This window comes from Sinocyclocheilus grahami, unplaced genomic scaffold (genome assembly GCF_001515645.1).
Source record: "Sinocyclocheilus grahami isolate Dianchi unplaced genomic scaffold, SAMN03320097.WGS_v1.1 scaffold13.1, whole genome shotgun sequence".
Taxonomy (NCBI): domain Eukaryota; kingdom Metazoa; phylum Chordata; class Actinopteri; order Cypriniformes; family Cyprinidae; genus Sinocyclocheilus; species Sinocyclocheilus grahami.
In genome coordinates, this window is record NW_015505192.1 from 3244778 (window position 1) to 3259313 (window position 14536).

At 34.2% G+C, this 14536-nt stretch overlaps 1 protein-coding gene across 1 annotated transcript; it reads right to left on the reverse strand.

Moving 5' to 3' along the window:
- Positions 1–3777: 3777 nt before the first annotated feature.
- On the reverse strand, positions 3778–13480 carry LOC107599298 (elongation of very long chain fatty acids protein 4-like). Its single transcript, XM_016290850.1, has 7 exons — positions 13220–13480; positions 10311–10401; positions 10045–10232; positions 9033–9113; positions 8279–8450; positions 6315–6442; positions 3778–5095 (listed from the first exon to the last, which is right to left on the reverse strand). The coding sequence occupies exons 2-7, from the start codon at positions 10375–10377 to the stop codon at positions 4829–4831; spliced, it is 903 nt and encodes a 300-aa protein (XP_016146336.1). The 5' UTR covers positions 10378–10401; positions 13220–13480; the 3' UTR covers positions 3778–4828.
- Positions 13481–14536: the final 1056 nt, after the last annotated feature.

Here is a 14536-nt window from a genome sequence, read left to right on the forward strand (position 1 = left end):
AGGTCATTCTGGAGACAGGCCAGTAGTCAGATTACAACAGAAAATATTTTATGTAAAACTGCAGAGAATTTTATGAATTTATTATTTATTTTTATTGCAAATGTAACAATTACTCTATAATTTTTAGGGTAGGACAAATATGCATTGCGTGCTGTTTTAAATGTCTTTTTTCTGTTTTGACAAGTTTTCAGGGCCCACCAGTCTTGTTCAGGGTTGTCATAAAACTAAAACCATAAAGAAAAAAAAACCTTGAAATAAAATATGACTGAAATTGAATAAAATATATACAACTTAAACTAAATATATTTAAAATATTAAACAATATAATAAAATAGTCAAATTAAATATTTTATAAAATATACAAAAATCTCGTTCAAAAATAAAAACTCATTCAAAATCTTAAACTATGATAGTATTTCAGTTAAACTAAAATAACAGTCTTGGTCTGTCACTAGTCTTTGTCTGTAATTGAAATCAATCTCTCACATATTAAAAACCATCACTTTGATCAAATGCTCTAGATTGTACTGAATTGTAACGGTAAATGTTATAATGAGTCACACAGTGAATCTCAGGTCGTTGGCACTGTGATATCAATCTGTAATACTGCCTGTGAACACTGGATAGTGCTATCTGTCTGTGTACTTGAATTGGAAATAATCTGATGAATAGAAGAAATAACATTTCCTATGACATCTAAATAGGATTTGGGGGTCTTAGCTGAGTTATATGATAGGAGGCTTTTTGTGTGGACACAGAGAAGAGCTAATTATCTCAGGGAGTGTTTGTAGTGTATATTATCAGAGGAACAGGTTGGGAGAAAGGTGAAACCACTTTCTGTTAATAGGGCCAGTGGAAATCTCTGGCCTGTTTGCAATCCTCTTATTGACGAACATCCTTGACCAGACACAGGAAGAGAGAGAGAAATTATAGAATGGGTTTGGAGAATAAGAATTTGAAGATGATGGCTAGTATGTATGTGCAAACCAAACGCATTTTCTGCATTTCTGCAATTAATTTAGTTTCAGTAACTCCGTTTCAGTTTGGCTATACTATGTCAAAAATAATCCTAATAATACCAATACTAATAAATATTTCTTTTTTTTGTGCACTTCCCGTAAGTATTTTTTAAGCTGCAGAAACAGACAGATTAGACTGTTTATATTAAAGTTAACAGTTAAAATAATAAAGAGAGTATTATTAAAATGCATTCTTTGTAGAAAACTAAGCGTTTGAGAGAGGCGGGGCATAGAGGACCTACAATAATGTACAGTATTTGAAAAATTATGTATTTTTTTAACATTAAAGCATGTCAACATATTCTGTTACACCAAATACACAAAATAATGATCTTTAAAAAAGCATCATATGACCCCTTTAAAGAAAGACGACTGTACATTGTGCTAACATATGAAAACAGCTATGGACATTTACGTTTTCCATTGACATGGATTCTGTTGGCTGGCTGGTTTAAATGGAAAATTATGTAATTAAATAAATAACGTGTAAAATAATTTGACTGGCTTTTTATATAGCAAAGACCTTTGCACTTTATGCAAATTAGACGTATGGTGGTTTGTCTTTGGAAATGTAATTAAGAGAGCTAGTTTTTGAGTTTACTACTGTCAAATATAAAATTCCAAAAAATATTAATAAAATACATTTTCTCTATTTAGAGCATCATTTACTTCTCTTTTCCTGCATAAAGGACATTTATTATCTTATTTGGCATACTATGTATAGAACATTCCTAACTTATTGTGGATATATGCATGTGAAATTGTCATGTGTAAAGTCATATTTATTGCATTCATCCATCTTTAATAGTTTTAGTTTGATACCAGTGTACATTTCCCTCACTGTGACCTGAATAATGCTACATACTCTGACGTGGATATAAGCTCTTTTACTGCGAAAGCCAATTTACAGCCTGATTAGTCCAGATCTGTCTACCCAACCCCTCAAAGCTATGGCCTGGGAGCTCCATCGCGGTCGGAGGACACTTCATTAAAGGTCCAGGAAGGAGAGAGATGGAGGCAGAGGGTCTGCTGAAATAGGCTGTCAGACATCCTCTTCTCATATTAAAATCCATGAGTCATGGATGGTTGCAAGAGAAGAGCTAAGGTGATTTGTGCATTGCTAAGTAATTGTTAGGGTGTTCCTATATGGTTGCTAGGGTGTTCTGGTGGTTTCTTATTGGCTGAAGTAATTCCAATCATTTAGAAAGGCAACAGAACATCTCTCCTAAAAAGCTGCATGATTTGAGATGTCATTGATGTCTTTGGCAAACTTTTTTTGGTCTAAAGACCAACCTCTCACACACACACACACACACAGAGAGAGAGAGAGATAACTATATTAGCATCCACACCAACGCACAATAACATTTGTTTATTATGAGCATGCGCTGCAGTTGTGTTGCATCAATATATTCCAGCTTGTTAATATCGGATCAATTCTGATTGGCTGTCACTGTTTTTATCGTTCATCAGCTGGAAAAAAACTTCATTCTGAAAGTGATTGCAATGATATTGTTCCTCTGTGTCATTATCATTATAGAATTAGAGTGATTATTAAAACATTATAACAACATATTAAAACATATAAAACAACATATTAAAACCGAACTGTGAGATAAAAAGTTGCATTAATCTTTTTTTTAATTGTTTTATTCTGTGGCAGAAACAGGATTCCATAATAATAGCAATGCTTGAATTAGCTAAACAAAAGAGACAAAAAAACTTCATTCTGAAAGTGATTGCAATGATATTGTTCCTCTGTGTCATTATCATTATAGAATTAGAGTGATTATTAAAACATTATAACAACATATTAAAACCGAACTGTGAGATAAAAAGTTGCATTAATCTTTTTTTTATTGTTTTATTCTGTGGCAGAAACAGGATTCCATAATAATAGCAATGCTTGAATTAGCTAAACAAAAGAGACCGAGTCTTTTGTAAGTAATTAGCAAACACACTCATGAAAGAGAGTGAGGGAAGACAGAAAATAGGGTTGACATCCTGTTTATTTCATTCAGTTCTGCATCAACTGGTATACAAGAGGAAAATTGACATTTTTAAAGCCTGTGTACTTCCTTAGTTGAGTATTCATACAGAAAATATATAGCCGTTTTCAAACATGTTTTGCCTCCCTTCTTTTTTCCCCCCCAATCATGAGATTCTATTATCACAGGGAACTGTTTTCATAAAAGGGAACAAAAAGCAAAATTAGTGTAACTGTAATGCGATATGACTTGCAAAAACTTCATAAAAAGCAATAGAAAGGAGTACACATACCTGAACAGACATTAAGGACACACGTATGTGTGTGTATGCATGTGTGTGTGTGTGTGTATGCAGTCCTCTGTGTCATTATCATTATAGAATTAGAGTGATTATTAAAACATTATAACAACATATTAAAACATATAAAACAACATATTAAAACCGAACTGTGAGATAAAAAGTTGCATTAATCTTTTTTTTAATTGTTTTATTCTGTGGCAGAAACAGGATTCCATAATAATAGCAATGCTTGAATTAGCTAAACAAAAGAGACCGAGTCTTTTGTAAGTAATTAGCAAACACACTCATGAAAGAGAGTGAGGGAAGACAGAAAATAGGGTTGACATCCTGTTTATTTCATTCAGTTCTGCATCAACTGGTATACAAGAGGAAAATTGACATTTTTAAAGCCTGTGTACTTCCTTAGTTGAGTATTCATACAGAAAATATATAGCCGTTTTCAAACATGTTTTGCCTCCCTTCTTTTTTGCCCCCCAATCATGAGATTCTATTATCACAGGGAACTTTTTTCATAAAAGGGAACAAAAAGCAAAATTAGTGTAACTGTAATGCGATATGACTTGCAAAAACTTCATAAAAAGCAATAGAAAGGAGTACACATACCTGAACAGACATTAAGGACACACGTATGTGTGTGTATGTGTGTGTGTGTGTGTGTATGCATTATATGTCTAATTTTACATGTGGAACAGAAACATATGAAACTACCTGAGTATATAGCCATGACACCATCATTACTGCACGCAAATCTCAGGAACTTGTTTAGCACAGGAACTTAAATTGAAATAATGTTATTATCTAATGCAAGAGTATAAACCCACCAAATGTACAGTGATTTTCTTTGGTAGAACTGTGTTGCCACTTTAGTAATTTGTAATAACGGTCACCTGAGCCCATAAACACCATTGTTTCACTACAAATGAAGATTCAAACAGACAATAATAATAGATGTAAAAAAAAAAAAAAATGGGATTATCCTCATGTTTTATAGAAGTGATTCAGACTTGCATCTCCAAGGATTAATTTCTCCATATAATTTTTTTATTTAAGGGCTCAGTCTTTCAGGATTCAAGAGTGTCACGAAAGCTGAGCCATTTATGTAAGAATCTTTCATCAGCTGCTTATACTAAATAAAAACATTAAAAGAATCGGCTTGTTTATGTGAAAAAGCATATTTAACTGATTTTGTGGAAGAAAAAAAAACCCCTGACTATTCCCCCCCCCCCGATGGTAACTAAACATCTCAAAGTAGCTTGCTATTCTGATTCAGTAAACCATACGGGACATTTTAGATGATATAACTGTCACAAGTAGCCTAAACAACTCAAAGGAGATGACAGAGAAAGTGACGTCACACAGGACTGGTTGCATTGGAAATGTCCCTAGTTTGAAATACAATCAGCAACAAAAAAAGACCAAATTAGTTTTCACAATTACCAAACAGTTTGTAGCGGTTGAGATTCCATGGGTAATTTTGTAGCCCATGAGACCCAGTGTTTCACTTCCTTCCATGTGTCTTTTCAGTCATGCTTTCCTTTTCCTTTCTTTTGTTTCTTGCCATTTTCCATGACCTCCGGTGCCTTATTGGTGCCATTGGAGACGCCGTTAACGGCAGATTTGGCCGACTTGAGGCGTGGCTGGCGGCGGTAGGTCTGGTAGTAGAAATTGGCGAACAGGATGATGAACGTGACGGCGTAGCCAATCAGAGCCCACTGCATCCAGGCCGGGAATGGGCAGCCCGTGTAGAGAGAATGAGCGGCATGGCCAATGGTGACGTGGAACTGGATCTAAACATAAGCATAAGCAAACAGGTATGTAACAGAAATCTACAACTTAGCAACACTTGTGAAGACTTCTTTGATTGCTTCAAGTAGTCTAGAAGAACATAAAGATCAGATAATGTCACAAAATGACAATTTCACGGCCAAGAAATGTTCTGTTTGATTGATGTTGTTTTACCTCAATAGTTTAAACACAAGGATTCACTGCATTCAACCATAGGATTGTAAATATTATTCAGTTATTTGCTAAATGTTTCTGTAATATTTTCTCTAAATCAACATATCGATTCTTAATTCTTTTAAAAAAAATATGATAAAGATACAACTGTAACTGGATGAACTATTTAAACTGTAGTGGACTTTTGACAAAAAATACACCAGATTGTTCATTCACAGACTCAAGAATTGTATTTTAAAGCAAACGAATGATTAATTTATTAAAATAATGCGTATTATAGTAATTATAGCGTATTATTACATTCTACAATCGTTACATGGAAATGTCAAAGTTACACTGCATTTTTAAATCCCCACTCAGCTTATTTAACTATATTTACTTATTTTTGTATGAAAGCTTGTTTTCGCCATGAGATTAAAAAAAAAATGATAAAAGGTAATTGTGATTTTTTTTTTAATCTCACAATTCTGACTCAAATTAGATAAATAGAGATAAAAAATATAAACTGAAATGAGAGATCAAAACTCAAAATTCGGAGAAAAAAAGTCAGAATCGCAAAATATAAACTCAGAATTGTGATATAACTCGCCATTCTGAGAGGAAAAGTCTTTATTGTGAGATATAAACTCACAATTGCAAGAAAAAAAGATGTAAGATAAAAAGTCTCCATTACATTTTTTCTATTTTTATCCCCTGTTGGGAAAAAAATGGAATGAAAAAAAAGTCAGAATGGCCACATTTAAACTAATTTATATGTTTAAATTCATTTTATCAGTCAGTTTATATCTTGAGATAAAAAGTTGCAATTATCTTTTTTATTCCATAGTGAAAAAAAAAACAGAATTGCGAGAAAAAGTCAGAATTCCGAAGACAGAAAAATTGACAGAAAAAGTCACAAATAACTTTACTTTTTAATTCCATGGTGGAAACAGGCTTCCGTAGAATTGTATATCTTGAGCTAAGTGAACTAATAAGAAATCCAAATCAGTTTGGTAGATGATTATTTTCCATGCACCATTTTAAGAGGGATGTGGAGTGTTTATTTACCATCTGAATAATAGTGAGGTATTTCTTCCACCACAGGTAATTCTGGATCTTTGGGCCGAACGCTGCCAAGCCATAGTAGCCATACATCAGCACATGAATGCCTGAGTTAATCGTAGCGCCAAAGAAAGCTGTGAAGAGGGAAGGAGATTTAGTTGGATAAAACATCAAAAAATATGTTGGTCCAACAAAATATTGATTGAATTCTAGGATTATTAAGGAATGGTGTATTTTTTGGGACAAATGGACGGTTTCATGGAATTAATTTTCTTACATAAACAGTCACATTCATGTGGAAATTTTTATAAGACACAGAAATCTCTTCTGCTCGAGTTTCATGAATAAAGCAAATTGCTTCAAGATGCCATTCGGTTCAAGTTATATTGCTTAAGTGAATACTATTTCATATCAAGCACTGAATATGAAATGTTCTGGAAGTGTCGCCAACATTTGTTGAGACACAAGATTACAACACGCAGTCATCTCCATTTCAGATCTTTATCCTTTGTTCACCCTTTCCTCTTTATTACCCTTCTGACCATCTGTACCCTTGCAAACCCTTTGACCCTTTCCACATCCCCTAAGCTCTCCTAACCTTTCCTCAAATCTCCTCATCCTTCTGTTTTTTTGTTCTTTTCTTGTTCATGCCTCAAAATGCAAAACAATTATAAAGTGGAGAAGTTGTTGACAATGGCTCTCATGCAAATCAACCGTTATCATTTCGGATGATCCACTTTGCTGGCCTACAATTTAATTTCCTCACACTGGTGTTAATGGAGAGACATCTAGCACAGCAACATATAAGCAAAATGAGAAATGCATGAACGCATTAGATGTACACCTTGATTGCAAATTATAGGGATCGTTCACCCAAACATGACAATTCGGTCATCGTTTACTCTCCCTCGAGTTGTTTCAAACCTGAATGAGTTTCTTTCTTCTGTTGGACACAAAAGAAGATATTTTGGAGAATGTTGGTAACCAAACAGTTGTTAGTCCCCATTGACTTCCATAGTAAAAAAATAATATGGAAGTCAATGGGGACCAGAAACTACCCCTTTAAGTAGCGTTGGATAAAAGCATGAAAAACACAAAAACATGACGTCCAAATGGTAAATGGTTCATAAAGAGATGTTGTAAAGTCTTTGTTCAATTATACAGTACTGTATATTTTGGCCTCATTTTAGGTTTAGGCTTAATATAGGCTTAGCCTTAGGACTTTAGGCTTTGGCCTAGTCTATTATAATCACAATTGGCTTAATTTGACAACAATAGTTATTTAGATATATTTAGGTCTTCTAAATCAATAGATGTGTGTGTGTGTGTTTGTGTTTGTGTTTGTGTGTGTGTGTGTGGTCTGTTATCTGTTTTAACATTTTATGTCAAAGGTTTATTAAACTGCATTAAAATATGTAGTGTAAGTCATTGACATGTACTGTGTATTTACCAGAGAACATTTCCGCTCAAGTACCTTTGACAGAAGAATTGTTTGTGTGTGTGTGTGTGTGTGTGCATGTTTATGTGGTTTATGAGGACACAAATTTGTATAATAACATGGGTATGACATAGGTATTACAACGAGAAGGTGATTTATGAGGACATTTTCAGTGTCCCCGTAATTCAAAAGGCTTATAAATAATTCAGAATGAGTTTTTTTGAAAAACCTGTTTTTCTATTCTGGTGGGGACTTAAACCTGAATACACACAGACTCATGGGGACTCGTGTCATGGTGGGGACCTAAATTGAGGTCCCCACGGTTAAACAAGCTAATAAATCACACAGAATTACGTTTTTTGAAAATCTAAAAATGCAGAAAGTATCCTGTAAGGGGTAGGTTTAGGTGTAGGGTTGGTGTAGGGCAATAGAATATACGGTCTGTACAGTAGAAAAAGCATTATGCCTATGGAGAGCCCCTTACAAGGATAGCAAACCAGACGTGTGTGTGTGTGTGTGTGTGTGTACTCACACTGTCCACCAGGAACCCACTTGATGCCGATCCACCACAGGATGAACATTGTGCAGTGGTGATAGACGTGCAGAAAGCTGACCTGATTAAACTTCTTCCTCATGATGAAGAACACTGTGTCCAGAAACTCCACCCCCTTAGAGATGTAGTACCACCATAGCGCTGACGCTATCTGTAGAAACACCACCAGTATCAGTGATGATATCTATCTGTCTGTCATTGTTCTATCATTATATCATTTTCTTTCTTTCTTTCTTTCTTTCACAGATCTGGACTGGTAACCAAATGGTTGTAAGTATAAAAACAACTGGGTGATCTGTGAAATCCCATAACCATTGAAGCCTTGATCAAGACGTATAACCTAAGCTCTTACTTAAGTCACATTAGATAAAGGTATATAATTATTCATTGCAATTCATTTGCCGATTAGGTATATTTGTAGCAGGAGCCATGAGAATGGAGGTGTGGCCTACAGGTGGGGAGACTCCTGATCTCATCTCTGTCCTCACGTCACCAGGGAAACCAATCTTGCCAATGAGGGTGACGATGCATGCCAAGACAACAGCATGAGAGAACTCTAACCGTCGTCAGTGAAAGCGAATTCAGGGATTCGGCATTCCGGCCTCCTGATTAAAGATAAGCCTCGCTCTCACAGAGATCTCCTCAACTCTCTCCCTGTTCCTTACAGCTGTAAAATACCCTCTGAGCGCTACAAGATCATGGCGTGTTTAAGGGAAAACAGTGCGTTTCTTACCCGGACTTCATTTACATCATTTGAGTAGTTCACGGGCTGGCAGAGGTAGCTGTATCCGGCCGCTCTGGAGCCCAGGAGCAGCTAGAGACAAAAACACATTATTCATTATTATCCATTTGTGCAATAGACTGTCTGTGTAATAGTGTCTGTGTAAGAAGCAATAGTCAAATATGTCACAATTTTTTCGTTTTTTCTTGAACCAGTGATCTAGTGCCAAATGTCTGTGACCTGTCTGTGGTACAATATTGCACATGTTGTGCTGAAATCAATGCTATTTTGCTATTGCTATCTTTTCACACAGTGAGCACTTCAAGCATGAATAAATAAAAACCTGATAATGCTAAAATCATATTGCATAATATGAATATAAGGCAGGATTGTTGCATATGGGAAGTTGACAAGTCCTGCAGTTCATTATTATTATTTTATATTGTTATATTTTAAAATTATTTTTAAATGTATGTGTGTGTGTATATATATATATATATATATATATATATATATATATATAGTTATATTGTTATATTGTTATATTTTTATTATTTTATATTGTTATATTTTGAACAGTATTTTATCATTCTTTTTTAAAAAATAAATATTTTTATTTTAAATATTTGTAAATTATATACAGTACACACACACACACCCACACACATATAAATATAAAATTCTTAAAACAAGACGACAATTTTCCAATAGCAAAAGAAAAATAATATAATAAAAAAATACTGAAGAAAATCATTTTTTTGCAGTATATATTTACGCAAGGAACACAAACACAGAACGCTGTGGTTTTACTGTGTGAAGTTGGAAAACTATGTAATGCATAATGCAGACTTCTTAATGACATTTTTTACCATACATATTGCAGAGCTACCTTATTTAGGAATACTATCGTACCACTAGTATTTTCTGGTACTATGATACTTCCATGCAACTATGCTTGTTGAGGCCTCTGTAAACGTGATTGGTCCTAATAGATTCAAATGGATTGACAAGGAGATCAGCAGACCTCTTTGCAGATGTAGAAGTTAAGCAGCACCATGCTGAAGTTGTACACAATGAGGGTTTTTCTGAGCTGAAAAGGCTCCCGGTTCTGCATGTAAAGGGGTCCGACCCAGAGGAAGAGCAGGTAGAGAACGCTGATCCCCAGGGTGGGGAGCGGAGATGACATCATCGGCCATTCCTCCACGCGCTTATCTGAGATGTAAACACATAAAACCCAATTCGATTTATATTCTTCAAAATATAAAAATACATATGTAAAAAGATTCTCACCTGCTATGGAAAGGCTCCATTTATAAAACTCTGCAGAGTCATTCATGAAGTGAATGACTGTCTCCATGGCTCTAGTTCTAAGATGATTATCCTGTGAAGGAACAAAGCGAATAGAAGCATTTTAAAAGTGCTCGTCTTAGTCTTTTTCTTGCTCAATATGAAAATAATTCCTTTAGGACTGTCGGCCCGACAATACAAAAATCATTTCACAAGACCATAAATATTAGATTTTGATTGCTCATCACATTGTGCCACATAACTATGCTGTAATAATATTCTGTTACACAATTACCGAGCTAAAATATAGGATGTAGGTTACATGCTAAAAATGTATAATTTTTTGTTTGTTTTTCCAGATAATGCACCAAAAGGCGAACCCAGCAACATAGTGACAGATGTGCATTACTGAGTGTCACTATTTATCTCAGCAAGCTGCAACTAAACCATATTCCACACCTGAGTGCCAGGTAAGCAGAATTAATATAAGTCAAATTCCACCAGTGTCATTACATAATTAGCCCGTCTTCCACAGCCCTGCTGACGTCCGTGCATTATTTAGCGGCCCTATCGTTTTGCACTGAAACAAATGGAAGGAAAACAGGACAGCTGTATACGGTCCCAAATATAACACACAAGCAAAAGGGTAAAATTCACAAGCAAAGCAGGGAGAGAATAAGCTTTGCTAAAAATACTTGGTGTTACATCAGGTTAAACTTGAATGAAATCTTTAAGAGCTCTCCGGAAGAAAATGGTCACACAAATGAAAGCTAAATCTGCTTATGCATATTAGTGTTCCCAAAAATATCTGCACACTTAAAAATGTCTCAATATCATTGCATTCGATAGAACATGTAAAAGTATGATTTTATCTGTGCTGAAACGCTGCAGGATCTTTTCTCTTCAGGGTTTTCATGATTTTTAAGTGGATCTAGGAAGTCAGTGTTCCACATATTTACAAAGTTGTTCTAGCAGAGCAACCACGTATGTAGTAATTTAACACATTAATTATGTTCCATTAAATAAACACAAAGTCATACAAAACTTATGTCTTCATTTTCAATATAGGGGAGACTGGGGCTAGTTGTCACAATATCTTTACCTCAATAACTATAAGCTTTTGAGTCAAAAGTCCAGCTGCACAAATGTATGTGTGCTCAGTGGTTTTATATGTTGGTCTATAGTTTAAAACTCTTTAATTAGGAATTTTTTGTGACTCTGTCCTCCAAACTAAAATTCCATTATCGATTTTTTGCTAAATCTGTTGGGTAACAAGTGTGCATACAAAGAACACACCAGCATGCGTTCAGAAAGAGTTAACTATATAATGATAGGCAGATTTTCACTAAAGGTTGAACTATGTTCTCAGGACCGGGAGTATTTTTCAGGTTGGTTCAGGTCATCACATTTATATTGGGGCAAGTAGTCACGTGTTTCATGTTGTTGTTTTTATGCAATTTATTAATTGCAATTTCTTCTGACCATATATTGCTTTGGTATTTTTAAATTTTTGTTCTTTTAAGAATTGTTTTTGTGTTTTCTACTTGTTTTAATGCTCAAAAGTCAATAATTGGCTGTTTAATGACAGTTTGTACCCCATATAGTGTGACAACATGCCCCACTACCTACAACTTTAAAGTTTGTGCCTCTTTGGGATTTGACAAAAATAAACCTACACAGAAAAATATAACTAGCCCTGGTTTCCTCAGTTTGTTGTTTTAGAATTCAAGCCTTAACACACTTCTTTTCCTGATTGTTTTGAAAAGGGTGTTTGTGTTCTTTCTTTAATCTTGTAATACCTCTTAATATTTTGTATCTAATGCAGTGACATTTAGACAATTTTAAGTGTAGATTAAGTCTGTAAATATGTTTTGAGGCCGCTTAACACGTGCAAAGATGGCATAGATGATTGTGCACTATAAAGTGGAAGAGATGTAGCTCTGTTCAAATACATGTGGGCACGCAGTGCAAATTTCCCCACTGAAGACAAAAGCCTCTGTGCGCGTGTGTCAGCAGGTTTCACCAGCATTTGTCAGTCAGGCTTTAATTCCTTTTGATCTACGAGCTTAAAGTGTAAGTACAAATGCCCATCGACCCAATCTGAGGCCGCAGCACTCAGAGGGATGATCGCCATGAAGGTTATCGCCACCAGATGCTCCAACTACAAGCTACTGAGATCTAAAACTTTTCCAGAAACAAAGAAAACCATAAGGTGCAACTGTCCATCTGTACTAACCAGTCAACTGATATGAGCAAACAAACTCTGCATATACTATATATGAAATTAAACAAACATGAGCAAGAATAAAAGGAATATGCACAGAATATAATCAGGGCTCTTCAATGGTTCTTTGCAGTATCTTGAACTCACCCTGTAAAAATGTGTTGGCAAATAACCCAATATGGAAAATTAACTGGTCACAGTCAAATAAATTAGTTATATATTTGTATTTATGCAACACGCTTACATTTTTCCAGTTCTTGTTTTCCCTGAGAATTAAATCACTGATATTTGTGCTGCTATCACCATGCTCTACTGTTTATTACTATATTACTAATAAATAATATGTTGTTTATTAATCTGAATGCATTCGGTTAAACCAACCATTTCTGGCTACAAAGAGTTTCCATGTTTACTATATGTTACTTTTGAGATTCATGTTTCCTTAGATCAGTATATTGAGTTCTGGGTTCTTTAAAGCGTTAGTTGAAGATGGTTTACTAAGGCTATGCATCTTTCAAATATTCTCCTATTATATCAAGCTCTAAAACCTTTATAATCTCCGTTAAAGCGATTTAACTAACGACGTTTTGTGCATTGAAATGCATGAACATTTCCAAGCCAAGCAGGTCTAGATTGAAGTCTGGTACTGATGCAGAAAAATACACTCTTGACACACACACAGTCTTACCTTGCGAGCGCGTGCCTATGCCGACATCAGGTGCGGTGCAGCCCAGGTGAAATATGCGCGTGAATAAATGTCTGGATTTAAATCTACAGTGTGCGTTTAAACACATCAACACCGCAGGTTTGGCAACAATGACGCGAAGGTAAACAGAATGTAACTAACGGGACTGGAGCATATGAGGCAAACGCATCTGATCAGAGTGACACTGACTGGACACCGGTCTGTCCGGCACTGAGCATGCGCAGTCGCGCCATGTGGGGCTCATGCCGGTGCGCTCGGGTAACTCCTTTGTTTAGGCGTTTAAGTGTAATTCTTATCCGGCGGGTGTCAATAGATGCATGAGTAGCATCTTAACATAAACATTATGTAGTTGAGACCCAGTAATAGCATCTTAACATAAAAATAATATGTATGTATGTTTTTATTTATTTATTTAAACGTCTTTAGTAGGCTATAATGTAACTACAATGTTTTAATCAAATGCACGTGTTATCCAGGTTTGATCACATTATATTATTTTGTACTCAATTTGTATAAATATGCATTTTTTTATATTGAATAATTCCATATTAATATTTATATTATTTTAGGCTATAATTATTCTTTTAGATATTGAATTATTATTATTTATAGTGTAAATTATTGCTAAGTTATAATAAAATATCTAGTAATATAAAATATGTTTTATCCAGTCTTGATCTTGATTTTGTACTTTTATAAATATACATTTTTTCATATTTAATCATTTAATATCTAGTCATTTTTAATCATATTTTGTATTATGCACAATAATTATTATTTTACATATTTAATTATAACGATTTTATTCCGTTTTGATCATTATATTATGTGGTACACTATTTGTATACATGTAATTGTTCTCAAATGTAATAATTTCAAATTTATTATTATCATCATTATTATTATAAAATATATTATTGAGGATATGTATTTAACCACATTATAGTGTAACTTACTGCAAAGTAAAAAAAAAATACATGTTTTATCCAGGTTTATATTATATTATGTTATATTAATTTGTTTAATTTTATATAAATTTATAGTAACTCAATTTGTATAAACATAATTGTTTTCATAATTAATAATTTCATATCTAATAATTATATGATATTTGATCATTTAATTCTGCATCATATTTTATACATTGGCATACAGTGATGTTTAATAATGTTATATTGCATATTTAAATTTAATGATTTTTCCCCTCTGACAGTATTTATAAATATAATGTTTAATACTTAATATCTAATTATTACATCATTGCATTATATTAATATATTATGCTCTGCATCATATTGT

Coding starts and splice junctions, on each gene's coding strand:
- LOC107599298 (XM_016290850.1), bottom strand. CDS start 10,377: ATGGAGACAGTCATTCACTTCATGAATGACTCTGCAGAGTTTTATAAA. Junction 10,233..10,310: donor ATGGAGCCTTTCCATAGCAG/GTGAGAATCTTT, acceptor TTTACATCTCAG/ATAAGCGCGTGGAGGAATGG. Junction 6,443..8,278: donor GTGGGTTCCTGGTGGACAGT/GTGAGTACACAC, acceptor CCCTCTTCACAG/CTTTCTTTGGCGCTACGATT.